Below are 27,749 nucleotides of genomic sequence, written 5' to 3' on the forward strand. Positions count from 1 at the left end.
AAAGAAATAAATAGCGTTATGTTTATTTTCTTTTGTGACTTTGTCTTTTTGCATTAGAGGGATAATCAAATTGGGGATTCTTTTGTGTACTAAGGTTTTGCCCAGGGGAACATCCTTTGTGGTTTTGGGATCTGTTGTCTGTGAGATCAGCTTGTATGCTAGCTCCCAGAGGTTTTTCTTTTCTTTTCTTTAATTAAAAGCCTTTTTTTAAAGAACCTGATTGATTTTTCCTTGTTTTTAGATCCAAGGGGATTGGATCTGGACTCACCAGGGATTGGTGGGGGAAAGGGATGGGGAATGAGTAATTCTTCCTTGTTTTAAGATCCGAGGGGTTTGGATCAGTGTTCACCAGGGAATTGGTGGAGGAGTCTCTCAGGGCTACCCACGGAGGGAAAGGTTTTTGTGGGTGGAGACAGAGTTTCCCAAATGACTCATAACACTGGTCTACAATTTTTGAGAAGTCGTCTGCTTCAGAGATAAAATGTGATATTTATTATGTATTTTGATGTGCTGAATTCAAACATGACAATTAAAACAACTGATTGGCTACTGTTTCGAAGATATTTAAGTTTTTACATTTTATGTCTATGTATATCGTGTAGATACTAGAGTTTTAATCATAAATTGTAAACTTAGGTCTTTTCATGTTTATGTTTGCTTTACATGATAATATTTCATCTGTCCTGTTTATGTAACACTTTAAAAATCAGCAAAAGGGTTATATAAATAAAATTTATTATGAAACAAAAGGCAAAAAACTATTCTGTACATAGTTTAGTCCTATTCAGTGTCTACTCGGCGCTTCTTGGCTTGTCTCTTGTATTCATTAAATGGAGCCTCTCTTGTCACTGTCCAGCAATAGTCTGCAAGCATTGATGGGCTCCATTTGCCCTGATAGCCTGCCAGGAGATTCCACTGCTGTAGTCTGGAGCCCAACAGCTCTGCCTTACTCTTGGGTAGTTCCAAATCCCTGACAAGGTCATTCAGTTCACCTTGTGTTATGAGGTGTGGTTCAGAGGAGGAGGATGGGAGAAAATGTGGGTCCTGTGACATTGATGGTTCAGGACCAGAAGTTTCATCCTCTTCCTCGTCTGACTCAAGTGGGAATGATTCTGGTGCATCAGGAACCGGCAGGCCTTCTCCGTGGGGTACTGGGCATATAGCTGATGGAATGTTTGGATAATGCACAGTCCACTTTTTCTTCTTTGACACACCTTTCCCAACTGGAGGCATCATGCAGAAGTAACAATTGCTGGTATGATCTATTGGCTCTCTCCAAATCATTGGCACTGCAAAAGGCATAGATTTCCTTTTCCTGTTCAACCACTGGCGAAGATTTGTTGCACAAGTGTTGCAGCATATGTGTGGGGCCCACCTCTTGTCCTGATCTCCAATTTTGCAGCCAAAAGAAAGGTGATAGGCTTTCTTAACCATAGTGGTTATACTGCGCTTTTGTGATGCAAAAGTCACTTCACCACAAACATAGCAGAAGTTATCTGCACTGTTCACACAAGTACGAGGCATCTCTGCTCACTTTGGCTAAACAGAAATGAGTCCCTTTGCAAAATCAAACACTGACAAATAAGAGAGCACGACACTGTATGATTTCTCGAGCTGATATAGGGCAATTTGTTCAGCAGAATGATGTAAGCTTCATTATGATTGCATCATTCATGACTTCTAAGAATAACATGATGCAATTCATATCATGTATGATGCAATACCAGCTTCAGATTGCATCATTCATTGTTTTGCCTAAAAAGCAAGTACTGTCCAAACCCAGTCATAGATTTATTCATAGATCCAGTCAAAGATGTATTTTAGTCATTTCTGGTTTAAATTAAGATCCCTTCCCTTTATAACTCACTTATCCTCCGCCATTCCCAAGTCAAGGGTTGTATATACTGACCCAATAGCATATCTTGAAAACTAGAGCCAATCGACAATTTTAAGGATCATTTTCGTTCTCAGTGACCCAGAATTAGTAAAGTTGGGCTACATTTATTTCAGAAGCATTTTGGCTGTAGAGCAGTGTAATCAGCTGTTCTAAACAATTTGGGTGGTGGCAGCAACCAGATCTAAGATGGTAATTAAGATTAGGGGTTCTCATGCTATGACACTATCCATAGTCAGGGCTGCCGAGAGTGGTTTCGGGCCCCGGTGAAATTTTTTTTCAGGCCTCCCAGCAAGGGCAGTCCGGCTAAACAGGGCCGACGAAGCCAGGGAAGCCGGTTTCCTGGCCCCCTTCTGGACCGCTGGGTCCCGGTGATTTGTACCGGCTTCCCCCGCTCTCATCAGCCCTGCCCATAGTGGGACAAATCTGGAGCAATCCTAAACAGGGACAAAATCAGGACAGCAGTTTGCAAGAAACCCACTGAACCCCCTTTCGCAGTTCCAATGTCAGCAGAGATTTCAGGGTATTTTAGTGTAATTTACTGATTTACAGAAAGTTCTTGAGTCCTGTTTCCTTGAACAGAGCTGGTCACACCCCTGACTGACACAGTTATACTGACCTGATTTCCTAGCAGAGACCTGACCTATGTATCTTTGTGGATTGAAGCCAGAAGTGGTGTGCCGAGTCTTCATTTATTCACTCTAATTTAAGGTTTCGCGTGCCAGTCATACATTTTAATGTTTTTAGAAAGTCTCTTTCCATAAGTCTATAATATATAACTAAACTATTGTTGTATGTAAAGTAACTAAGGTTTTTAAAATGTTTAAGAAGCTTCATTTAAAATTAAATTAAAATGCAGAGTCCCCAGGATGGGTGGCCAGGACCCGGGCATGTGAGTGCCACTGAAAATCAGCTTGTGTGCCGCCTTTGGCACGCATGTCATAGGTTGTCTACCCCTGATCTAGGCTAAATTACCCATGGGCAAGTCCCTCTTGAAGAGGCCTTAGCTAAAGCACCAAAAAGTCTCTCTTGGGTTTCTCTGGGACCCTGCTTAAAATACTGTTTTCTTTTCCTGTGTCAGCCTCTGGACTTTTTCACTTGAGGAACTTTCAATGCAAAGCTGCTCACCTTGGATCCATGAACTCAAAAGATGGCCTGCTCATTACCCAGCTTTCTGTGCAGCTGCTCTGCAATGGAAAGAAAACTCAGAAACGATTTGATTGCTCAGGGGGAAAAGGAAGCTTTACCACACACAGCGTGCTTTAATACCCAGTGCCCTGAATGACTGTCCATGCAGCTCCTGCATGGAGTAACTGGAACTCTGCATTGGCGCAGTTTCATGGTGAGTGCTTATACATCAGTGACTCACCCCTAGACCTCAGCATCTCTTGCTATAGCCATTTGGTATATGGGAGAGAGAATTTAACATCATTTTTCCAATCTTTGAGTTTTGGGTAGTTAAACTATCATGTTCAGGAAGGGCAGCGACCAGCTTGGCAGTGTTGTGTGGCCACAACCTTAGCAAAGCTTTTTCTTTAAGGACAGCACGAGCCCTAGAGAGTAGAAGAAATACATCACCTAGTAATGCCCACACTCCCATCGTATGAATGTTCAGGCTTTTTCCTAGAAGTGTTTTGGTCGGTGAGGAATCGAATGCCCTGGTTCTACCCAAGCAGGTCTCAACAAGACAATAACAGCACGTCAAAACGAGAAGAACACCAAGCAGAAAATAACTTTACATTTATTGAAAATTGTTTGTTTACTATAAATGTGAGGACATCGTCTACATAGGCCTGATTATTTAATAATCAGAAAAGGAACCAGGGACCCAATTTGTGCAATGTGTCATTTGTAAAGACTTTTAAATGGCTCCACTTATGATGAACTACTGCGTTACATGAATGACACTGTCGCTTTCATGCCTGGGTCCCTATCTATCAGGGTCTGACCCTAGAGGCTGCCAGAGTCCTCCTTGATCATAGAGGGGAGTGAAAAACAGACTACACAAGCCGTAAGGCAAGGAAATTGCCTTTTCTATCTCAATCACGCCCTGTTCTCTCTGGTTTGACAGTACAAAGATTGTAGCATTTAAGGTCACAGAGACGGCACAGTAGACAGTCTGCAGGATGACAATAGTCCTCCAGCGTCAGAGTGACTGGGGTGTGCGAGGCTAGAGGGAGTGAATACAACCAATTAAGGAAAAGGCCAAGGGGAAACCCATGACTGCCTTCAAAAATGACAGCAAGGAAATTAAAAGGAAATAAACAAGGAATAAATATGCTTCATTTGCAATAAGTAAAAGTCAGGCTGAAAAGGAGCTGAGAGAGAATTTCCATAACATCAGTCACATTTTAAAAAACTCCCTCTCCCCTCTCGCATTCTCTTTTCTTCCCCCTTTTCTTTCATTTGATTCGGTTTTACACACCATTTTCTCTGGCCCTTGTTTTCCATCCCTGTTTATTTCCCTGCGTTCCCCTCAGTCTCCTCTGTTCCTGATCACAGATCTCTCCAGCTCACGTTGCCAGTTCTCTGCCCTGAGTTTATCTTCTCACCTCTTGTTGCCCCCTGAGCTTTCCAAGTCTCACAATTTTTTTGCTTTCACTCTTCACTTTAGCCTCCCTCCACTCTCCCGGCGCGTCTTTGTTTATTCACTTTTATTTTTCTTTTCTCTTTCAGAAAACCCCAAACTCTTTCCCACCCTAGCATCCCTTTCCTTGAGGGCATGGAGGTCACATGCTTCAGTCACTGGCTCTCCTTCTCCCAGGCTCCCTGCTGGTGCGGTGCCTCCATCTTGTCCCCAAGGACTCAAACCCTAATTAATTAACTAACTCTGTGTCTCTGCCACCTCCAGCTTCCTGACAGCTTCCTGTCCCCTGCCAAGCTATTAATTCTTTCCCCAGGCCCATCACTTCAGCCTCCTGTCTCTCCATCAGTTCTGCCCCCACTGCCCCCACATCTGCCCCTCAGGGCCCATTTGCTCCTCCTGCTGATCCAGGGGTTCTTCACCCCTCCCTCTTCCCATCCCTGGGGCTGCAGGGAGGGAGGGGAAGGGTTCCCAGGTGTCCCAGAGATGAGGTATCAGGGGTTGGGTAGACAGGACTCCTCCAGGCTCATAAAGATGAGTCAGGAAGCTAGATAGTTGAGAGTCGCCCAGATGCTGGGATGATGGTGGCTAGAGAAGCCCCCGCTTTTGTTTTAAATTCTCAGAGGGCTACTCCCCTGATATCTCAGTGACACAATCTGACCCAGGGTCCCCAGAACCACAGAGGCCAGTGACAAACAGGCAGTACAATCCATGGGGCAATGAGATTGATTTCTCTGCCTCAATCGCTCCCTGATCGCTGTAGTTTGACCGTCCAGACCTGAGACCCCAGGAGCCTGCAAGAAGACTAGTGTCCTCCCGGGTCATGGGGACTAGTATGTGTGAGGCTAGAGAGGCTGATTTCAGTATTCAGTGGAATATTCCCCATGTGTCTCAGGGGCACAGTCTGAACTGGGTTTCCAACCCCACTGAGAGCCAGGGGCGGATTCTCTCCCCATTGAAAGATGCTGGTGGGAAAGTAAAGATCGGGGTCTCGTTATCAGCATCAAAAAATGTCACCTGCCCCCATTCATAGTGCAGTGAAACCCGGATCCTCCTGGGGACCCAGCTCAGGGGCAGGGGGGTCACAGGGGAGGTGAGAGCCTGGTACTGACCCCACCAGCACTGCTCCACTGCCCAGATCCCTCCCTCAGGGTTATAACTGACCCCTTCCTTCCTCTTCACAGACTCTCTGGCCACCTCCACAGCCCAGAATAATCCATCCCCCGCCTCCACCTCCCAGGAGTGTCTCCCTGAGGTGAATCCCTCATAGCCCAGCACACAGGGATCAGAGTCAAATCTCTCAGGATTGTCGGGCAGATCCTGCCATGTGTCTCCCCATCTCACACTTTTCCAATCCTCAGACAGAATGAGTTTGGGATGAGGCGTGTCTGGATCTAGAGTCACATTCACTAGGGAGAGAGAGAGAGAAAGAATCAGAGCATTAGAAGCAGAGCTCAGCCTTAGAGGAGTCTGGGACCATGTCTGATGGTCCCCAGCAGACCCACTCTGACTGGGACATTCCAGGATCCCTGGAAGGTGCTTCTATCCTGGGGACCTGAGACTGAACAGAGATGTCACTGGCATTCCTCAGTCGTATAATGGAAACCACTTCTGCACCTTCTTCTTCCATTTTAGAGACTGCAGCTTTTAATTAGGGGGGTTCAGAGGAGGCAGGTACCAACTTGGAATCCCAGAGGGAAGTTCCCTCCCGTAAATGCATCCTCCACTCCCAGGCCAGGGAGCAAAGATGAACATGCAGGACTGGGAAGGGAGCCAATGAATCAAGGCCAGTGAGCAGGAAGTGGCATTAGATGGGGCAGCCCCTTTCTCTGCCCAGAGAGAAGAGAGGACTGGAACTGGTAGCATTAGACAAACAGCATCTTCCCAATCCACAAAGCAGCTTCAATGAGAGAGCCAAGTCCTGCCCAAAGGAAAGGTGGGATGCTGGAGAAGAGCCTTGGGGAGAGTCTCTCCCCCAGGTGGAAAGGGGAAGGACGTGACAGCCATGAGGAGAGAGATCTCTCTACTGATCTCCCTGAATGTAATGTTAGACAGATATGCCAATGTCAGTACAAATGACCAGGTCACAATTAAGGAGATTCGGGTGCTGGCCAATGAGAGTGAGTCTGGTTATTGGTGTGTGGGAGAGTTGTTTTCATGGGATTTTCAGTTAATCGAAGGAAAGTCTCCACCAGAGCTTACCCATTGGCTGAGTGACCAGAGATCCCCCCTTCCCTGCCCTAGCTCCGATGGCAAAGAGTCTGGAGAGGAAAAGGGTCGAAGAGATTAGGGTGCATGATCTCTGAGTTGTAACGCCATCCTGGGGAGCTGCCTCTCTGGCCTGAGTGAATCATAGAAGATTAGGGTTGGAAGAGACGTCAGGAGGTCATCTAGTCCAACCCCCTGCTTGAAGCAGGACTAACCCCAGCTAAATCATCCCAGCCAGGGCTTCATCAAGCCTGACCTTAAAAACCTCTAAGGCTGGAGATTCCACCTCCTCCCTAGGTAACCCATTCCAGTGCTTCACCACCCTCCTAGTGAAATAGTGTTTCCTAATATTTGGCCTTCCTGATTACACCCCTGCATGCTCAAGCAATATTTTATACTCCTACCTAGTCATTTGTCCAAGTTTCCACTTATAAGCTTCCTTTTTGTGTTTAAGATCGCAGAAGAGTTCACTGTTAAGCCAAGATGGTCACTTGCCATATTTGCTATTCTTTTTGCACATTGGGATGGTTTGTTCCTGTGCCCTCAATAAGGCTTCTTTAAAATACAGCCAGCTCTCCTGGACTCCTTTCCCCCTCATGTTAGCTTCCCAGGGGATCCTGCCCATCAGTTCCCAGAAGGAGTCAAAGTCTGCTTTTCTGAAGTCCAGGGTACATATTTTGCTACTCTCCATTCTTCCTTTTGTCAGGATCCTGAACTCGACTATCTCATGGTCACTTCCTCCTAGGCTGCCACCTGCTTCTACTTCCCCTACAAATTCTCCCTTGTTTGTAAGCAGCAGATCAAGAGGAGCATGGCCCCTGGTTGGTTCCTCCAGCACTTCCACCAGGAAGTTGTCCCTAACACACTCCAAAAACTTCCTGGATTGTCTGTGCATTGCTGTATTGCTCTCCCAGCAAATGTCAGGGTGATTGAAGTCCTCCATGAGAACTAAGGACTGTGATCTGGAAACTTCTCTTTCCTCATCTATCTCATCCTCCTGGTCTGGAGGTCTATAGCACATTCCTACCACGACATCGCCCTTGCTCTCACCTCTAAACTTAACCCCAAAACTCTGAACAGGTTTTTCTCCAGTTTCATCCTGGAGCTCTGAGCAACCATACTGCTCTTTTACATACAGTGCAACTCATCTACCTTTTCTCCCCTGCCTGTCCTTCCTGAACAGTTTATACCCATCCATGACAGTGCTTAAGTCATGCGAACTGCCCCACCAAGTTTCTGTTATTCCAGTCACATCGTAGTTCCTTGACTCTGCCAGGACTTCCAATTCTTCCTGCTTGTTTCCCAGGCTTCTTGCGTTAGTGTACATGCACCTAACATAACTAGCCAATTGCCCTACTTTAACAGTACGAATCAGGAAGCCTCCCCTGTTGCACCCTCCTTGCGTTTGCTCCCAGTATCCCACTTCCGGGAAGGAGAGGTAGCTACGCTGGAGGATAGGAATAGGATACAGAGGGACCTAGACAAATTAGAGGATTGGGCCAAAAGAAATCTGATGAGGTCAACAAGGACAAGTGCAGAGTCCTGCACTTAGGATGGAAGAATCCCATGCACTGCTACCGGCTGGGAACCGAATGGCTAAGTAGCAGTTCTGCAGAAACAGACCTAGGGGTTACGGTGTACGAGAAGCTGGATATGAGTCAGCAGTGTGCCCTTGCTGCCAAGAAGGCTAACGGCATATTGGGCTGCATTAGTAGGAGCATTGCCAGCAGATCGAGGGACGTGATCATTCCCCTCTATTCGACATTGGTGAGGCCTCATCTGGAGTAGTGTGTCCAGTTTTGAGCCCCACACTACAAGAAGGATGTGGAAAAATTGGAAAGAGTCTACCTGTGAAGATGTTCTTCTCTCTCTTCATTAGGTGGATCCCATCTCTTCCTAGCAATCCTTCCTGGAACGACATCCCATGGTCAAAGAATCCAAAGCCCTCTCTCCAATTCCACCTGCGTAACCATGCATTTACCTCCACAATTCGATGGTCCCTACCTGGGCCTTTTCCTTCTCCAGGACCGATGGACGAGAACACGACTTGCACCTCAAACTCCTTTATCCTTCTTCCCAGAGCCATGTAGTGTGCAGTGACCTGATCAAGGTCATTCTTGGCTGTATCATTGGTGTCCACATGGAGAAGTAGGAAGGGATAGCGGTCCAAGGGCTTGTTCAGTTTCGGCAGACATTCCATCACATCCTGAATTCTAGCTCCAGGCAAGCAGCACACTTCTCGAGTCTCCCGGTCTGGATGGCAGATGGATGACTCCGTCCCCCTTAGGAGGGAGTCCCTGACCACCACCACCCATCTCCTCCTCTTGGGAGTGGTGGTTATGGAACCCCCATCCCTAGGACAATGCATCTCATGCTTTCTGGTCGATGAGGTCTCCTTCCCTCCAATAACTCTTCCAAGTCATTCTCTGCCATAGTACCCATGTAGAGAGCCTGAAAATGGCTTCTTACCTCTATCTGCATTGGGGGTGCATTGGGTTCTCCTCCTGGAGGTCACCTGCTGCCAACTTTCTTTCCCATTCTACACTGCCCTCTCCGATTCTTCAGCATGCTGCACCTGCCGTACCAAATGCTGGCTTCTATCCAGAAAGTTTTCTTTTTCTCTGATGCAACACAGGTTTGATACTTGGCAGCTGAATGCATGAGGCCAAGCAGAGATGCCCAGGCAGTTCCTCCCCCTGGCTGTTGGAGCTGCTGTGGTGGTTTCAGAAACTGCTTCTCTCCCTGTTTCCTGGCTGCATCTTCCTGCTGGGGCTGATCCTCTCTCAGGATTAGAGGAAGGTCAAAACCTGAAGTTGCAGTGAGGGGAATAAGAAGAGGGAGGCGACAGATATAAACCCTGGGGGGAAGCACACCCTGAGCCCATCCTGGCAGCTCTTCTCACTAGGCTGGGAGAAGTGAAGGGAAGGAGATATTAGAGAAGAACCTCTCAAGGCCAGAGAGTGGTGAAGAGGAGGTGGCCTTGGGAGGGGTAGCTCCTTCCCCAGCGAGAGAGGTGCCAGCATCAGAGGGAGGAGTGAGCAGGTCAAAGGGGTGAGCTCAGCCCAGCCCTGCTGAAAAGAAAAGCAGGATGTTGGTGAGGAGCAATGGGAGAGAGACCCTCACTCAGGGGAAAGGAGGGGAATGTGGCAGCCCTCTGAACTGAATATTTCAAAGACACATGGATGTGCCTGGGAACAGCAGGGTCAGCGTTAAGGACGCTGAGAGAGCACAGGCATGAACTCAGCACTAAGGCTGGTGCCAGGATTGTTTGTTTGACAATTGCTTGGGATCGCCTCAGTATTTTATGTTTGTGTTTTTATTTTTAGGGGGAGTATCATGGTCAGGGTTGGTTTCATTGGGAACGTGCGCTACAAGCTCATGAAAATGTTTTCATGGGATTTTTCTCTTCATTTAAAGATAATCTCCACGTGAAATCTCACCTGGTCTGTCTGATCCCAGGGATTTCCCTTTTTACCTTCAGTTCAGAGCGCAGCATGTCTGGAGCGGGAAAGGATAAAAGAGATGAGATTTCATGCTGTTGTATTCATAGTGACATCCCCATTCTTAACTGACATAACTATGTTTTAATTACACGAGAGAAAAATCTGGAGAGGCAGAGACACTCCCAGATCTTTAATAAAAGCTAATCTGAAACATTCTATTTTCTCTTTCATTCAGGCATATCACATGTCCATTAAGCCTCAAAAACACCCAAGGATATATTATGTGGAAGACAGATTTCGTGGTCCCTCATCCTCCAGACCCCAGTTGGGATGTCTCCTTCTCCTTTTGCCTGTTGCCATAACCTAGGCCCAGATTCTGCTAAGAGTTTAGCACGACAGAACAAGGAGCAATAGTCTCAGGTTGCAGTGGGGAAGGTCTGGTTTGGATATTATAAACACTATTTCCCTAGGAGGGTGGTGAAGCACTGGACTGGGTTCCCTAGGGAGGTGGTGGAATCTCCATCCTTAGAGGTTTTTAAAGCCCAGCTTGACAAAGCCCTGGCTGGGATGATTTAGTTGGGGTTGGTCCTGCTTTGAGCAGGGGGTTGGACTAGATACCTCCTGAGGTCCCTTCCAACCCTGAAATTCTATGATTCTGTGAATGCAACTTTATGCTCTTAGGCTCATTGGACATTAAGAAGATTTTGCAGGCTTAGGGCCCTGAATTACAAGCTCTTTGGGTCGATTTACTCAGTATCCGTACGGAGCTTGGCACAGTGGGGCCTTCGTCCTCCTTCAATGTAAAAATGAATAATAATAACAACATTATTTTATAGCTGTGGAAACGGAGGCTGGGAGAGGGTCGGCTCAATGGGCCTGATTCACCCACATTGGTAAGGTGATGGGGGACGCAGCTTGTGGTTCCCCTATTCAGTGGCTGCAGGGGCTGGTGCAGACTTTGGCACAGACTAGGGAAGGCTTGTGGTCCAGCCCGAGTGGCATCCCTGTTTCTGTGGCTGCTGTGTGGCATTGCCAGGGGGGGCAGAGTATCAGAGGCACAGCTTTCCCCTGGCCACACCCCTCTATCCCTGCTCCACCCTGCCCTCAGCAACCCCACTCTACTGGCACCCTCCCAGCAAGGAACCCGCCTGGAGCCTGGAGCTGCTCTGGGGGAGGCACAAGAGGTTCCTGTCCTGGAGTGATTCACCCGGGTTTACAGCTTCCCTATGTCTCCTTTGGCCCACACAAGCTGCCATACGGCACCAGAGCACAAGGATGGGCTGGTCCACATTTCAAAAGTGGCCTTTAATTTAGGGTCTACGTTTTGGATGCCAACCTTTCAACACTTGGGGCCTGGTTCTCAGTGGTGTTGGGCACCTGAAGGTCCTACTGACTCCTGCTGCCCCTGTGGATGATAAACAGTTCTGGGGCACATGCCCTGCAGCCCTGAAGTTGGGAGAAACTGAGGCACCCCAGATTTTGCTATATTTGCATCTGAATGATTTTACCAAAGCTCACCGAGTGAATCAAAGTGAGACATCCTGTTACCTGGCTCCCCACTGCATAAGTTCAGTTTCTCTACTTTCAGTTTTTTATTAAATAGATACATACTGTAATAACGAACCAACTGGCTAACTCCACCCACAGTCCCAGAGACACACTCTGATTTCTCCTCCTGGATTCCTTCTTGGTACCTTTGAACTTCTTCATAGTCTCCGGTAGAGCAAAATTTTTCTGGGAGAAATCGCTGAATCTCTTTTCCAGCTCAGCAGAAAGCTCCACCGGCTGCTGGAACTTCCCCATCTCACACCTGGAAAGAGAATTTCACATTATTCTATTTCATTTACGGATTTGTTATCATTCCTTCCTAGTGGAAGTTGCTGCTCCAAAGGACCTGGAGTTAGAATTCCTCTGCTTCTCCCAGTGTCAGAGCAGGGGTAGCACAGGCCACGGCAGTGCAGCCTTCCTCCAAAGGCCCCATTAATATTCTTCAGCTCTGGCCTGCAGAGGGCAGATCTGAGGATAAAAGAGGAATCGAGTCTCCAGGGCCAATTCTCTCCTTGGCCTCCATGCACTAATACTGGGACGTTCCCATATTTCTTGCACTGAGTGTGATGGGATCTTTCTTCCAGGCTGTAGACCGAGACCTCAACTCCAGGGAAATCAGCTCATTCCACACAGAACTCCAAACGGTCCCCGGGTGCGAAAGAATCTTGATTCCTGCTGACCAGGGCACAATTGTACCCTGTGCCCTAGAGGTGAAAGGCCCAAATTCCGCCCCCAGAATCATGAGGCAGCCAGTCCCCAGGGATGGAACATATCTAGGAAATCCTTTAGGTCAGTCTTTCCCACTGGCTAGCTAATTCCAGAGTCTTGCATAGAAGGGTAGAACCTCAGGATTAAGTTCATTGCAGAGACTTGTATCCAAAATGTGACCCTGCCACACACGTTTTGCTGGAGAGCCTTGGGGAGATGTGGTGTTAACAGGGCTGGTGCAACCATTTAGGCGACCTAGGCGGTGGCCTAGGGCACTGGGATTTGGGGGGGTGCATTTTCTTCGGCAGCGACCGCGGCGGCCAGATCTTCAGCCGCCCTGGTCACTGCCGGCATTTAGGCGGAGGGAGCTGGGGCACGGAAGCGCGGGGAGGGCCGCCTGCAGCAAGTAAGGGGGGGGTGCAGCATGCAGGGGAACTCCCCGCCCCAGCTCACCCCTGCCCCGCCTCCTCCCCGAGCACACCGTGGCTGCTTCACTTCTCCTGCCTTCTAGGCTTGCAGCACCTAAGCTGATTGGCGCTGCAAGCCTGGGAGGTGGGAGAAGTGGAGCAGCAACGACATGCTAGGGGAGGAGGCAGAGCAGGGGTGAGCTGGGGCGGGGGGGGTGCTTGAGTGTGGGTGGTGGGGAGCTGCCGTGGGGGAGGCACCTCATGGTGGAGGGGGGGAGATGCCGCGAGGGGGGCGCCTCAGGGCGGGGGCTCGGGGACGGGGGAGGGCACCAGGTGGAAGTTTCGCCTAGGGCGCGAAACATCCTTGCACCAGCCCTGGGTGTTAACATGGTCTCCCAGCACTGTGAAGCCCCGGGAGAGTCAGTGAGAGCCACATACCTGCTCAAGGTGCGTCTGATATCCTAGAGGGAAAAGAGGGAGAGAAAACAATCTCAGTCCCTCATGCCGCATCCTGGGGTACTCAGGAAAGGGATTTTGCAGCTATGGGGAAAAGAGGCACTGCCCTGGCCCCAGGGCCTTGCTTTGGCTGATTTACATAAATGAATCTGTAACTCTTCCAAGAGCAACAATAAATCACATTTCACATATGCGCACACTGAATGACACCGTGATCCCTGACTGCTGGACACCAGCGCCCATGGTTCAGGAGTTGTCCTGTCCTGGGCTGGGCTTGGGGATAGTTTTAACTCAGTCTCACCAGCAGGAATTCGCTCGCTGGCTTCTGACACGTCCCCTTCATCTCACTAATCAGGTCACTGAGACAGGAAATCCCCTCAGAGAGTTTAGTGACATTTTCATTCTGTATCTTCACAATCTCTTTTTCCAGGTTTGCCGGCTGGGCCAGCAGACGTCGCTCTTGTTCCTCCAGGAACTTCCTCAGTTGCTGAAATTCAGACACAATCTTCTGCCTCTCGGTTTGTGTCTGTATCTGTGTTTTTAAAAGGGAAGGGACATAGAGAGTCCAGGGTCCGTTCACAGTGTGCAGAGTGCGCAGGAGAGAGGATTTCTTTGCAAACTCTACACACGATTACCACTGTAGTTACTCAGGAGAGGATTTTCTAAACCTTCCCATTCGTTCCTAATATCTCTTAATGGGACGTTTCCATGTCTGACATCAGTGGCGCTGGAACAATTTCTAGGGTGGAGGTGCTGAGTTGCGCCCCCCCCAACCCACATCCAGACCCCTCACTGTCCCAGGCTGGGGACACAGCTGGGGGCAGCTGTGGAGCCCTGGGCATAGGGCCAGTGGCCAGGATCCTGGTGTGGGGAGCAAAGCTGGGGGTGCTGCAGCACCCCCTGCACCCCTACTTCCTGCACCTAGGTCTGACATGGGCGGGACAATGTGTTATCACAGGCCTATGTCAGTCCTGATCCAGAGCAGCAGGAGGCAGGACTCAGCACCACAATAAACAGAGATGCCAAGGGAGAAAAAAGAATTAAACAATTGACCAATACGAGAAATGCCTGCAGGCGGCAGAGAGATGGCCTGGGGTCTAGTCAATTCAGCTAAGGGGAGATTTATGAAAGCCACAAGGGCTAGAAATTAGCTCATTAACTGGAACAGGAGCTTAGAGTCCTGGTCCTGGGAAAGGACTTCTCAGTCCCTGTGTGTGTACGTGTGAGTGCACACACATGAATCTAACACAGCAATCCAGGGACACGGAGCAACGCACAAGTCTGAATTCCCCAAGGCCACAGAGGAATATGCCTAACAAACACACCTCCCATTTTAAGTCCCTGCGGGGTAATAACAATGGACACCTACCAGGGACTCCTGACTTTTCCCCTCCCCAGTCACTTTAAAACCCAGCAGCTTCTCTTGCTCTTCCCTCAGAGTCTCCAAATGGGCCTGAATCTTTTCCTGGAGAAACAGAAATAATTGGGTTGGTTACATTCTGAGGGTTGAGAGCATGTGTTGAGAGCATTTTTCCACCCAAAACTCTGTAGGTGACTGGGTTTATGACATCAGAGACACCAAGGAAAATTCTCATCCATGGAGACAGGGAGTGTTTTATAATCGGGCAGTTTAGAATTATTTGTCCTCATTCTCCTCTGAGTTAAACCAGTGGAGAAAGCTGGAGTCACAGGGTGGTGAATCAAAAATCGAATTTTTTTACACAGTTTAATTAACAAAGTGTGATACAAACCCTGGAAGCCGCCAGGGTTAGAAATATGGTCTGGGATGCTCAAAGGAGCCCAACTCCCACTGGATTTCAGCCCTGAACCCCTGGGGATTGGGCTTGTTGGACAGAACTGGCCTAAGCACTAGGGCAAAGCCTATTGGCCATGGTGATTTCTGTTATGAAAAGTTGCTTTATGCTGTCCCAAACTCTTTCATTTGCAATGGCCTCTGGGTACTGGGTCGCTACCCCACAGTTCCCAATGAAGCAACCAGAAGCAGTGGATTCTGGGGGATTTCAAAAGGCTGCGTTGCGGGGCTAATAGAACCACTTTGGCGAATCCTTACCCCATACACAATACAACAGTTCAGGCTGACACAGTTCAGCTCCACACAGGAGTTAGTTTTGGTGCACACAGGTCTAATCCCAGGAGTATTGGACATGGACTGTTGCTATCTGGAGCCCTTTTCTGTGTGAATGCCAGTGACTTGAGGGCCGCACAATGTTTAGCCCTGTGATCTCCTCTAGTGCGGCCAGCATCTGAGTGTAATCGCTCAGAGGGCAACATGGGAACGTAGAATTCTGGTGCTGCTGGGGAGGCAGCACGGCCTTGTGATTAGCAGGGGTGGCTCCAGGTTTTCTGCTGCCCCAAGCAGTGAAAAAATAAAAAATAAATAAAAAGCCGATCGGCGGCACTTCAGCGGCAGCTCAATCGTGCCGCTCCATTCTTCGGCAGCACTTCGACGGCGCGTCCTTCCCTCCTTCTCTTCCTCTTCGGTGGCAGCTCAAAGAGGAAGAGAGAGACTGAGGGACCTGCTGCCGAATTCCCGCCAAAGACCTGGATGTGCCGCCCCAATAATGGACAGACCTGCCGCCCCTTTGTATTGGCCTCCCCAAGCACCTGCTTCCTTCGCTGGTGCCTGGAGCTGGCCCTGGTGATTAGGGCCTGAGGAAAGCTGGGTTCGGTTCACAGCTCTGCTGGTGATCCTGGGCAAGTCCCTGCCTCTGTTTCCCCTCCCATTTGTTGTCTGTCTTCTCTGGTTAGGCTTTAAACTGCTCAGGGCAGGGATTGTCCCTCGCTGTGCTCTGTGCAGGGCCCAATGCAATCAAGGTCCTATCTTGTCTGGGATGTGTAGGGGCTGCTGGGATGCAAAGAACAGCAATAATACAGACTACGATACAAATCAGTTATAAAAACAGCAGCTTGTAACCTCCCCTGCTCTGATCTGAGGACAACATGCTGCCGGAGATCAGCCTGCAGCTCCCGTGGCTTAAATCTCTTGGATCCTTTCGCCGGTGTATTTGAGGAGAAAGTTGCCTTATTTCCCCAGTGGGAAGTGGTTTGGAAATAGTGTCAGAGAAAGTTCACCCACATCCAGCTTCCCGGCTTTACAGAGCATAATGGTGCAGTTACAGCAAAGGCTGCCAGGGAGAGAAATTGAGTCTGACACGTAAATTGGGTGGAAATTACCCTGTCATTAAAATTCAGTTAGAATGAATTAGATTGACCAGTGATTCCCTACCTTGTACTCCTGGGCTGCCTCCTCGATAGGAACCACTGTGTGAGCTCTGTGAGCCCGGGATCTGTCACACACCACGCAGATCGGGGCTTGGTCCTCTTCACAGAACAGTTTGAGAGGCTCCCGGTGCTCCTCACACACTCCCTCCCCTCCTGCAACCTTCATCACCTGTAGACTCAGCCATTTGGCTAGTTCTAGGACATTTGCCAAGGGTCGGTTCGGCCTCAGGTTTCTCTGATCTGCAGTTTCTCTGCACTGAGGACAGGAGAAGCTTGTATCCAGACCCTCCCAGCACTGGCTGATGCAGGCTCGGCAGAAACAGTGCCCACAGTCTATAACCACTGGGTCTTTAAAATACTCCCCGCAGATAGGGCAGCTAGCTTCGCCCTGGAGAAGATCCATGAGGTTCTCTGCGGCCATGGCTCCCTCTGGACTCTGTTACTGGGTTAGTTTCACTTTCCTGAGCTCAGGAATCCACCCTGCCTGCAGCACAACTGGGCGTCTCCCTGCTCAGAACTGACTCACACTGTTTGCTGATGCTGTTTGCTGAGCTGGAACACGTCCACTAGTAACATAACTGCCCCATGGTCCAGATGGATCCCTCCTGCTTCCTTCAGGATTCGGGCTGATCCGTCCCTTCCAATGCACAGACTCTCTGGCCACCCTCACAGACCTGTATTCCCCACCCCACCCCGACCCCCAGGAATGTCTCCACGAGGTGAATCCTGCACAGCCCAGCACCCAGGGACCAAATCTCTCAGGACATGCAGGATCTTGCATGTCTCACACTTTTCCAAGCCTCTCCCGAGTGACCCTGGGGATCTGTCCATCTCAGGACTCAGACCCAGTAGCGTAGCTAGCGGGGTGCAGGGGAAGCAGCTGCTTCCCCTCTGCACTTTTTCCAAAAGTAGCTGGGGTCAGCACAGCTGGGGGAGCCATGGGGGGAGGAGCGACAGGCGTGGCCGGAGGAGTGAGGGGACCGGCCCCTCGGCCATCGCGCCCCATGCTCAGCGCGGCCCCAATATCGCTGCAGCCACCTCCTGCAGCGGCCTAGCCTGGTCCGGCCCAGCAGCGCCATGGAGCGAGGCTCAGCTAGCGACTCACGAGCCGGAGCCGGGATCCGCCCGCGGCATGGGCTGGGATTGGCCGGGGACAGGCGATGGTGCAGGATAGAAGGTAAGCGGCAGGGGTCCGGTGCCTTGCACTGGGGGTCCAGGCCTGGGGCTCCCCGGGGCTGGGCCCGCAGAGCAGGGGCGCAGGCCGCGCTGTCTGGATGTGGGGCCCTGGTGTGACGCAGGAGCCTGGAGCCCAGGGCAGGGGGGATGGGACCCCGCAGGTGGGGCCGGGCGGCACAGCCCGGCGGGGGACACCTGCAGAGCGGGCTGGGCAGGAGAGACTCTCCCGGGACTGCAGGGGGACAGGGGGGTATCCGCACCACCGGGAAGCCTGCAGGAGTCCTGAGCCCTGGGGTTAATCTGGGAGGGGAGCGGGGGGGGGGGGGGCATGGCCAGAGGAGGAGCCAAGGGGGGGCGCCTTTTTTATGTTTGCTCCCCCTACACTTAGAACCTGGCTACGCCGCTGCCCAGACCCTTTTCTGGCACTTCCCCCTTTCTCTTGGTATTGGGAGAGAGCCAACCAAAAATCCCCACCGAATTTCAGTTAGGGGCCAACATCCCCCTTGACATGAACACAGCAAGTGTCAGCTAAAACCAGCAGCCACTTTTGACAAATTAGGCCAAGATGATTCATTATATAATTCAATGGTTGTCAGCCCATGTTCAAAGGAGCAGGTGCTCGCAGCATGCGTTGAACTGGCAGGTTACTCCGGGTGGGATTCACAAAGGGATTTAGGCACTTAGCTCCCATTGAAATCCATGGCAGTTAGTTGCCTAAATACTTTTGTGAATCCAACGCTCAAGTGCCTGGTCGGATCATTGTCTCCACAGAGACGCTGGTGATTCGTTTAAGAATGAAAAGCTTTTTGTTTTGACCAGACTTTTTTTACTTTTTTTTTTAATTGTCAGCAATATCACAATTTTCTCTTTCATGACAATTTTGATCAACATTGTTCTAGAAATTGTACCAATGTTCCCCACTCAAAAAATCATTTTTTTCTGATAGAAAAGCTTTGACAACAATTTTGATAGAATTTCAACACAAATTGTGAGGAAAATGTCATGTAAACAAGAAATCGGGTGTATTTTAAACCCTGCAAAATAAATTCAACTTTGACATTTTGAAATCTTTCACAGAGTAGCTTTCCCTTGTTCTGACCAGCTCCCTCCTGCCTCTTCTCTAAAAATTCTGGCTTTTCATTAGAAAGCGCACAGCTTGAAAAGCAGCTGTAAAAAGAGAAAACAGTTCTTGTGAGTGAGCAAGTGTCCAGGAGGCACCAGCAAGTGCTCAGAGAGACCAAGAGTGCCCTGTACCTGCCTCTGAGACATACAATCGTAGCTGCATAATACGGTGGTTGCATGAATAATATAAAGCACGACTGACAAAGAACAAGAAAATCAAACTGTTATTCAAATTCACATGTAGAAAACATGGCACTGGACAGCGGGGATTTTCCACCTTGTAGCTCTGGGCAGCCTCCCCTAATGGGATATGAGAGCACTGTCTCTGGGTCTCTCTACCACATGTACAGCAGGGTCTGAGCCTTTCTGCAGAGGAATTTGAAAGCTGCCTTGTGTTTTCACACCCTTTTGTCTCCTCCTGGCTTTCTCACTGATCAGCTGATTGTTCAGCTCTGTCAACCCTGGTGGCCATAGCATTCATGGAATCATAGATGATTAGGATTGGAGGAGACCTCAGGAGGTATCTAGCCCACACCCCTGCTCAAAGCATGACCAACCCCAACTAAATCATCCCAGCCAGGGCTTTCTCAAGCCAGGCCTTAAAAACCTCTAAGGATGGAGATTCCACCATCTCTCTAGGGAATCCATTCCAGTGCTTCACCACTCTCCTAGTGAAATAGTGTTTCCTAATATCCAACCTCGACCTCCTCCACTGCAACTTGAGACCATTGCTCCTTGTTCTGTCATCTGCCACAACTGAGAACAACTGAGCTTCATCCCCTTTGGAACCTCCCTTCAGGTAGTTGAAAGCAGCTATCAAATCCCTCCTGACTCTTCTCTTCTGCAGACTAAACAAGCCCAGTTCCCTCAGCCTCTCCTCATAAGTCATGTGCTCCAGCCCCCTAATCATTTTTGTTGCCCTCCCCTGGACTCTCTCTAATTTGTCCACCTCCTTTCTGTAGTGGAGGGACCAAAACTGGATGCAATACTCCAGATGTAGCCTCACCAGTGCCGAATAGAGGGGAATAATCACTTCCCTCGATCTGCTGGCAATGCTCCTACTAATGCAGCCCAATACGCCATTAGCCTTCTTGGCAACAAGAGCATACTGCTGACTCATATCCAGCTTCTTGTCCACTGTAATCCCTAGGTCCTTTTCTGCAGAACTGCTGCCTAGCCACTCAGTCCCTAGTCTGTAGCAGTGAATGGGATTCTTCCATCCTAGGTGCAGGACTCTGCACTTGTCCATGTTGAACCTCATCACATTTCTTTTGGACCAATCTTCCAATTTGTCTAGGTCACTCTGGACCCTATCCCTACCCTCCAGCATATCTACTACTCCTCTCAGCTTACTGTCACCCGCGAACTTGCTGAGGGTGCAATCCATCCCATCATCCAGATCATTAATGGAACCCTTCTGCCCCTCTGAGTTGCAAGCAACAAGGGCTGGGTTCAGTATCCAGGGGTTCCCTTTCAATAATGCAATGCAAAACCGGCTCGAGCCCCCACCCAGTGACCTGGGACACTTACATACCACCACCCCCGGGCGCCTCTAAGAGGCAATACTTCCCCTCTCGCAAGCACAGAGTCTGAGTGTAGCAAAATCCTTTTAATAAAGGAGGGGAACAATGTGGCATCACATTGGGGAAACACCACAAACGGGATTCATAACAAACTATGAGCAAAAGACCCACCAAGTAGGTTTTGGCAATGTCCTTTTCCCCTTAGGGTCTTAAGTCCAATCACCCCAAAGTCCAACAACCCAAAAGTCTCTGTCTCTGATCAGTGCTGCCCCAGAGTTCAAAAGTTTATCTGCAGAGTTCCCCCCCGTCCCCAGCCTGGGTGGAAATGGGGGGGGGCACACAGGGTGTTAATGGGCACCTTACATGGTCCAAGGCCGACTGCCTCACCTCTCCGTGGAGTTCTGCTGCCGCCTTCACCACAAACAGCTCCACTCCACCAGCCGACCTGTGAGCCACTCTAGCCTTCCCTGGAAACTGCCCCACTCACTCGCTGTTCCGTGGGCCTGTCCAACTGTCCTGCAAACTGCTCAGCTCTGCATTCTGTTCCAACACCCTGCAAACTGCTCTGCACTGCTAGCTGCTTAGCAATATATCTTCAGGCTCCCCCACAAGTTAACACAGCACTCAGTGATCTCAGCCCAGCAAGTTTTGCTTTTTTAGTGATTTCAGCTTGTAGGAGGAGAGCCCCAGTGCTGGTACAGCATTGGCCCAAAACAAATTCAGTTCAGCAGCTTATAGCTAGATTTTTAATAAAATCAAAATTAGCTCTGCTATCTAACAGTGAAAAGGCAGTGCAATTGATATGCCAGGCCATCAAAACAGACCCCCATACACACTCCTATCCCCAGCCTCTCTCAATTCACTAGGTTTTGGGACCCATGTCCCTTGTCTAGCAAGTGCTACTTAGTTGATGGTGAGACCCTCTGTCATAAAACAGTTTCATAATTCCTTATTCACATAATCAGGGTGACAACATTTTATTCCTCATGCCCCAATAACAGAGAAATTGGGGATCCCACAGCTGTCAAAGCGACCATTTCAGGCTGCTGTGGGCTATGCTAGGCAGGGTGAGTATGCCGATGCAAACATGATCAGCCCCTGAAATTCTTTTCCACACTTGCCATAATTCACCACTAGATGTCAGGGTAGAGCTCATCCTGACTCTGCTTACATATACATACAATATGATGGGGGCTAATTTAGCCACAACAAATCATGAAAAAGATCTTGGAGTCATCGTGGATAGTTCTCTGAAGATGTCCACGCAGTGTGCAGAGATGGTCAAAAAAGCAAACAGGATGTTAGGAATAATTAAAAAGGGGATAGAGAATAAGACAGAGACCACATTATTGCCCTTATATAAATTGATGGTGCACCCACATCTTGAATACTGCATACAGATGTGGTCTTCTCAGCTCAAAAAAGATATACTGGCACTAGAAAAGGTTCAGAGAAGGGCAACTAAAATGATGAGGGGTTTGGAACAGGTCCCATATGAGGAAAGATTAAAGAGGCTAGGACTCTTCAGCTTGGAAAAGAGGAGACTAAGGAGGGATATGATAGAGGTACATAAAATCATGAGTGATGTGGAGAAAGTAGATAAGGAAAAGTTGTTCCCATAATACAAGAACTAGGGGTCACCAAATGAAATTAATGAGAGGCAGGTTTATAACAAATACAAGGAAGTTCTTCTTCACACAGCGCACAATCAACTTGTGGAACTCCTTGCCTGAGGAGATTGTGAAGGCTGGGACTATAACAGCGTTTAAAAGAGAACTGGATAAATTCATGGAGGTTAAGTCCATAAATGGCTATTAGCCAGGCTGGGTAAGGAATGGTGTCCCTAGCCTCTGTTTGTCAGAGGGTGGAGATAGATGGCAGGAGGGAGATCACTTGATCATTGTCTGTTAGGTTCACTCCCTCTGGGGCACCTGGCATTGGCCACTGTCGATAGAGAGGATACTGGGCTGGATGGACCTTTGGTCTGACCCAGTGTGGCCGTTCTTATGTTCGTATGTTGGCAAAAGCCCAGCTCAGCCTGTCACACAAACTGTTTGCAAAGTCAGCAAAGCAGGAGACCAACAGACGGGCAGATGGGACTGAGGGAGGGAAAAGAGCTGGGCTCAGGCTATGGGCTCAACTGGGCTCCGGTGAGGTCCCAGGCTGGCATGACAATGAGCTGAGAGAGTCCGGAAATGGTAGGAACCTTCCACAGTTCAAATCCCCAGAGCGCCTTTGAGTGATTAACGTCAATGGGACTAGACCCATCCCCCCTCCCAGATATTGTGTATCTGGGGGTCACTAAACAGGAGCATTGGGATGGGGGGACTGAAAGAAACAAGCCTCAACAGCAAGGCTGCCACCCCTATGTCATAAACAGATAGCTAAGGGTTAATGTCTCTTACACCTGGAAAGAAGTACCTGAAACACCTGACCAGAGGACCAATCAGGAAACCAGACTTTTTCAGATCTGGGTGGAGGGAAGTTTGTGTGTGAGTCCTTTGTTTTTTGGTCTTCTGCCTCCCTTTTTTCCTTGGAAGTCATGGTTCCTGTTTTCTTGTGTTGGGGTGCCCTCCGGTGTTCATTATCTGAACTGCAGGCTCTGTTGCCTCCTGGGGTCTGCCTAGCAACAGTGCCTTTTTCCCTTTCTTCCTCTAGCTAATCTTTTCAATGTAAAGTAAACCAGAAAAAACACTTTATTTTCATGTGTATAGTGCTGGTATTTGACTCCTAATGGGAGTGCTATTGTTTCACAAAAGACCCTTTTGTCACAGCTTAATGGTTCCTTGCTTAATATGCAAGCCAGAAACTGCAAGAGAGAGCAGAGAAAAAAAATTCTCTCTGGTTCCTTTTAAAATCTAACTGTCTCTGCTTAAAAGCCCCTAGCAGAGAAAAGAAAAATATAATATTCCTACTGGCTTCTGGATTCTATCTTTCCCACCGCTGCCACCATATCATAACCTAGTCCCAGATTTGGAGCTTAGCGTCCAAAATATGGGGGTTAGCATGAAAACCTCCAAGCTTAGTTACCAGCTTGGACCTGGTAAAGCTGCCACCACCCAAAAAATTAGAGTGTTTTGGGGCACTCTGGTCCCCCCAAACCTTCCCTGGGGACCCCAACACAAAAAAACAGGAACCATGACTTCCAAGGAAAAAAGGGAGGCAGAAGACCAAAAAACAAAGGACTCACACACAAACTTCCCTCCACCCAGATCTGAAAAAGTCTGGTTTCCTGATTGGTCCTCTGGTCAGGTGTTTCAGGTACTTCTTTCCAGGTGTAAGAGACATTAACTCGTAGCTATGTGTTTATGACACCCTACTGTCTCCTGGGACCCCAGGGTCCACCATGACACCACTGGGCCTTGTTCTCCTCATCCTCAGAGACATGCTGACCAGAGCTGGCCAGAGAGGGAGTCACGTGACACCACCAGCTCCTGCTGAATCTGCTAAACACCACCTGGGATGAGAGATGGATTCCTGCTGATCTCCTGGTTATTCTCCTTCTCCATGTAACTTCTCCTTTTGCCAGGGGTCACTGAAGGTCCCTAAAAGTGTGGGGAGGGAGGGAGAGCACTAGTTTCCAAACTGTGCACCCCCCCATGCTGCCCCTACCCCCAAACCCCTGCCCCTTGCACTGCCCCTTCCTCCCAAGATCCCACCCTTGCCCCTTCTCCCTGAGCCCCTGCCCTCGTGCCGCCTCTCCCCCTAAGGCCCCACTCCTCCACTGCTTCTTCCCCCCCAATACCACACTCCCACTCGCTCCTCTTTGCCTCCTCCCACCGTCGCTCACCCTGACAGCCGTTAAAAAGTGGGAAGGCAAAACTCTCCCATTTTTAAAAGTGTTGGGGCCATGGCCCGGCTGGTACCCCCTGTTCTGGCACCCTGCCTCTCGCTTTCACTCTCCTTTTGCCTCTGTCTGCTAAGGATTCAGCTTCACTGGCCAAGCCATTCTACCCTTTGCACGTGGGCTGTGAGCCTGTGACCAATAAGGCAGCTAAAAGCGAGGCCCTAAGCACCCAGATGCCAGCATGAGTTTGTCAGGTGTGGGATGAAGTATCCAGGGGGCGGCTGTGTTAGTTTGTAGCCACAAAAACAACAAGGAGTCTGGTGGCACCTTAAAGACTAACAGATTTATTTGAGCATAAGCTTTTGTGGATAAAAAAACAGGCAGGGTCAGACTGTGACAACATCAACAGTGGCAGCTGCTCCAGCTCGTCTAAACTAACTTTCCCGCTTTCCCCCCAAAGGACAATTCATACCATCTCTGCTGCCATCCTACAGACCAGCAAGCGGGGGTTTCTCCATAAAAGGCTCCACAGCCACAGGGAACAGAAGAACATAAGAACGGCCAGACTGGGTCAGACCAAAGGTCCATCTAGCCCAGTGTCCTGTCCGCCGACAGTGGCCAGTGCCAGGTGCCCCAGACAGAATGAACAGAGCAGGGACTCATCAAGTGATCCATCCTGTCGCCCATTCCCAGCTTCTGGCAAACAGAGGCTAAGGACACCATCCCTGCCCATCCTGGCTAATAGCCATTGATGGAATAAGGGAGATCATTAAAATGAAAGCCCCATTCATGCTGGTGCCCCTTTAGGCCAAGTGGTTCAGCAGGACTTGCAGGGCTGTTTGCACTGGGAGGAGAAATCAAAGATACAAGACAGGTCTGGGCTTGGTGTGATCTTGTCTAGTTACACAGAGCGCACATACTGTCCTGATTTGCTGAACGCAACAGAAACAAACAGCCGCAGGAAGTTTCCTTGCTCTGAAATCCCCACGCCTGCCTCTCTAGCGGGCTCTGTGCCCATGAAGCTCTGTCCCTCGGCTTCTTCCAAGAAATGGTCTACACTAGTTAGGTTGACCTAATTATATCCTGTGGGATGTAATCAAGCCGATCAAAGCCCCAGTGTACACATGGCCGGGTCGAGAGAAGAACTAATGAACCTGAGACTGGGGGATTCCCTTCCTGCACACAGGGTCACAGGAAGGGAGGAAAATGCTCCTGGCTTCTTCCAAGATCCTTATTGTGACCCAGTCCCCTCCCCCCACACACACACAAACCCTGTGTCTCTCTCCTGGAAGGTCTAGATCAGAGGTGGTGTGGAGAGCAGCAGGCTTGAGGGGTCTGGGGTTATTGCTCCCTTCCCTGTGGACTTGCTGAGATCTGCAATGTGGGAGAGGCCCCAGCAGGCTGACTGGGAGCTATTAACCATTCTAAGCACTTCATGGGAATCTTCTTCTTTCTCTAAGGAAATTCTTTGGCTTCCTGTTGAGAAAATACAAACCCTTTTGTGGGATTTTACATGTCACACATTGTCTGGGCCTTTCTGTTCCCAGAAAAGCAGAAGGGTGTCTCTCCTGGCATTACTATAGGGGCAGAGTTAAGGTTATGTGGTTATGGTGAGGGGAAAGTGTCATCTTAACTCCGCCTCTCCCTTTTCCTGCCCAAACTCTCACTGCACCTTCACATGTGAGCTGATGTCTATCTACTGTCTAAACTAACCGTACATGGAATTTCTCATTGCTTCTTCTCAGGCAGGCTGAGCAGTGCACTGGAGTTGCTACAGAAGGAGCAGATGCTAAAGAGCCTCCCAAGATACCTGAAGAGGATACGGAAGCACTGAAGGGTGCTGTTGGGAAAGGAAACCTCACCAAAGCAGCTGCTAAAGCGAAAGAGGCTCTGGAGAGGGTTGATAAAAACACTCTCAGCATCGCTGGCATGGGGGAGTCAGGCTCTGGAAAATTGTCCTTTGTCAACACCATCCAGGGCCTGGGGGCTACAGATGATGGTGCTGCTGAGATAGGACTTACTGAAAAGATAATGGAGCCCGCTCCTTTACCGACACCCTGAATGTCCAAATTTTATAGTCTGGGATCTGACAGGGACCGAGATGGCAAATTTTAAATCAGACACGTACTTCAAGCAGGTGAAGTTCAGCTGCTATGACTTTTTCATCATCATCTCCAGCCCCCACTTGACATACCATGACATTAGCCTCGCCCAGGAGATCCAGGGACTGGAGAAGAAGTTTTATGTTGTGCGCTCCAAGGTGGATCAGGATTTGACAAATGAAAACCGACGCTATGATGCGGAGGGAAAACTGAAGCAGAACAATGCTTCCGTGAAAAGGCCACATCAGTACAGTGAGAGTGCGCTCCTCAATGCCACCAGAGAGAACGGCATCGAAGGGCTGAAAACAGGAGGGATGGCCCCCCCCCCACGGGTTTTTCTTGTACTGAGATCAGGGCTGGTGCAACCATTTAGGCAAACTAGGTGGCTGCCTAGGGCGCCTAGTGGTTGGGGTCACCTAAAAGCCCCTTCAGGTGAGGAGGTGGAGGTGAGCTGGAGGGGCATGCAGAGAGAGTTGCCCGCAATAACGAGGGGGGGCGCACAGGGGAACCGCTCCCTGCCCCAGCTTACCCTCCACTCTGCCTCCTCCGCTGAGCATACAGCCCAGCTCTCAGTCTCCTCCAATCAGCGCCGCACGCCTGGGCGGGGAGGAAATTAGAGCAGAGCCGGCGTGATCAGTGGAAGAGGCAGAGCCGAGGTGAGCTGGGGCAGGCTATTCAGGCAGGGTTAGCTTCCGCAGGAGGTCTCCCCAGGCAGGGTTAGCTGCTGGGGAAGCGGGGGAAGGGGGGGAAGTCTCTCCAGGCAGGGTTAGCTGCTGGGGGCAGGTGAAGTCTCCCCAGGCAGGATTAGTTGCCATGGGGGGACAGGGTGGAGAGGGGTTAGCTGTCACGGTGGGGGGGGGGTAGCTGCTGTGGGGGGGGCTCCCTGGGGGGGGGGCTGAGTTAGCTGGCGGGGGGGTGGGGTTAGCTGGCGGGGGGTGCAAGGTGGAAATTTTGCCTAGGGCACGAAACTTCCTTGCACTGGCCCTGACTGAGACGGGACTTAGGCAAGTACAATTTTCCCAAATTGCAGGAAGCAATAGTGGATGAGGCCCTCAGCCACAGGAAACGCGCTCTCCTACGATCTCTTGTCCAACACTGCTAAAGAAACCTTGGAGGAGAAAAAAGACCAACTGCAAAGGCAGATATGGCTGAAAAGTCTGGTGCCATGCGGAGTCGCTGCTCTTCCTATCCCAGGTCTCTCCACTGCGTGTGATGGTGCCATGCTGGTGACATCCCTGATAGCCTTGATGAAGATTCTCTTGCTGCAGTTGCTAGACAGGCTAACAAGCCCATTGGAGAGCTGAAGGCCATTGTAAAGTCCCCACTGAGTGAGGAAATACATAAGAACGGCCATACTGAGTCAGACCAAAGGTCCATCTAACCCAGTATCTGTCTACCCACAGTGGCCAGTGCCAGGTGCCCCAGAGGGAGTGAACCTAACAGGCAATGATCAAGTGATCTCTCTCCTGCCATCCATCTCCACCCTCCGACAAACAGAGGCTAGGGACACCATTCCTTACCCATCCTGGCTAATAGCCATTAATGGAC

At 49.8% G+C, this 27,749-nt stretch overlaps 2 protein-coding genes across 2 annotated transcripts; one reads left to right on the top strand and one right to left on the bottom strand.

Moving 5' to 3' along the window:
• Positions 1-3,609: 3,609 nt before the first annotated feature.
• On the bottom strand, positions 3,610-16,986 carry LOC115640556 (zinc finger protein RFP-like). The gene is given in 8 exon segments (XM_030543413.1): positions 3,610-5,887; positions 10,127-10,158; positions 10,160-10,184; positions 11,824-11,939; positions 13,231-13,253; positions 13,550-13,780; positions 14,618-14,713; positions 16,496-16,986. Coding segments are annotated over 8 exon segments (1,458 nt in total). The 5' UTR covers positions 16,913-16,986; the 3' UTR covers positions 3,610-5,369.
• A 639-nt stretch (positions 16,987-17,625) lies between these two features.
• LOC115640527 (interferon-inducible GTPase 1-like) lies at positions 17,626-26,867 on the top strand. Its single transcript, XM_030543363.1, is given in 3 exon segments — positions 17,626-17,668; positions 25,845-26,151; positions 26,153-26,867. Coding segments are annotated over 3 exon segments (990 nt in total). The 5' UTR covers positions 17,626-17,651; the 3' UTR covers positions 26,819-26,867.
• The last annotated feature ends 882 nt before the right edge of the window (positions 26,868-27,749 follow it).

The sequence above is a fragment of the Gopherus evgoodei genome, unplaced genomic scaffold (genome assembly GCF_007399415.2).
Source record: "Gopherus evgoodei ecotype Sinaloan lineage unplaced genomic scaffold, rGopEvg1_v1.p scaffold_31_arrow_ctg1, whole genome shotgun sequence".
NCBI classification, from domain to species: Eukaryota; Metazoa; Chordata; order Testudines; family Testudinidae; genus Gopherus; species Gopherus evgoodei.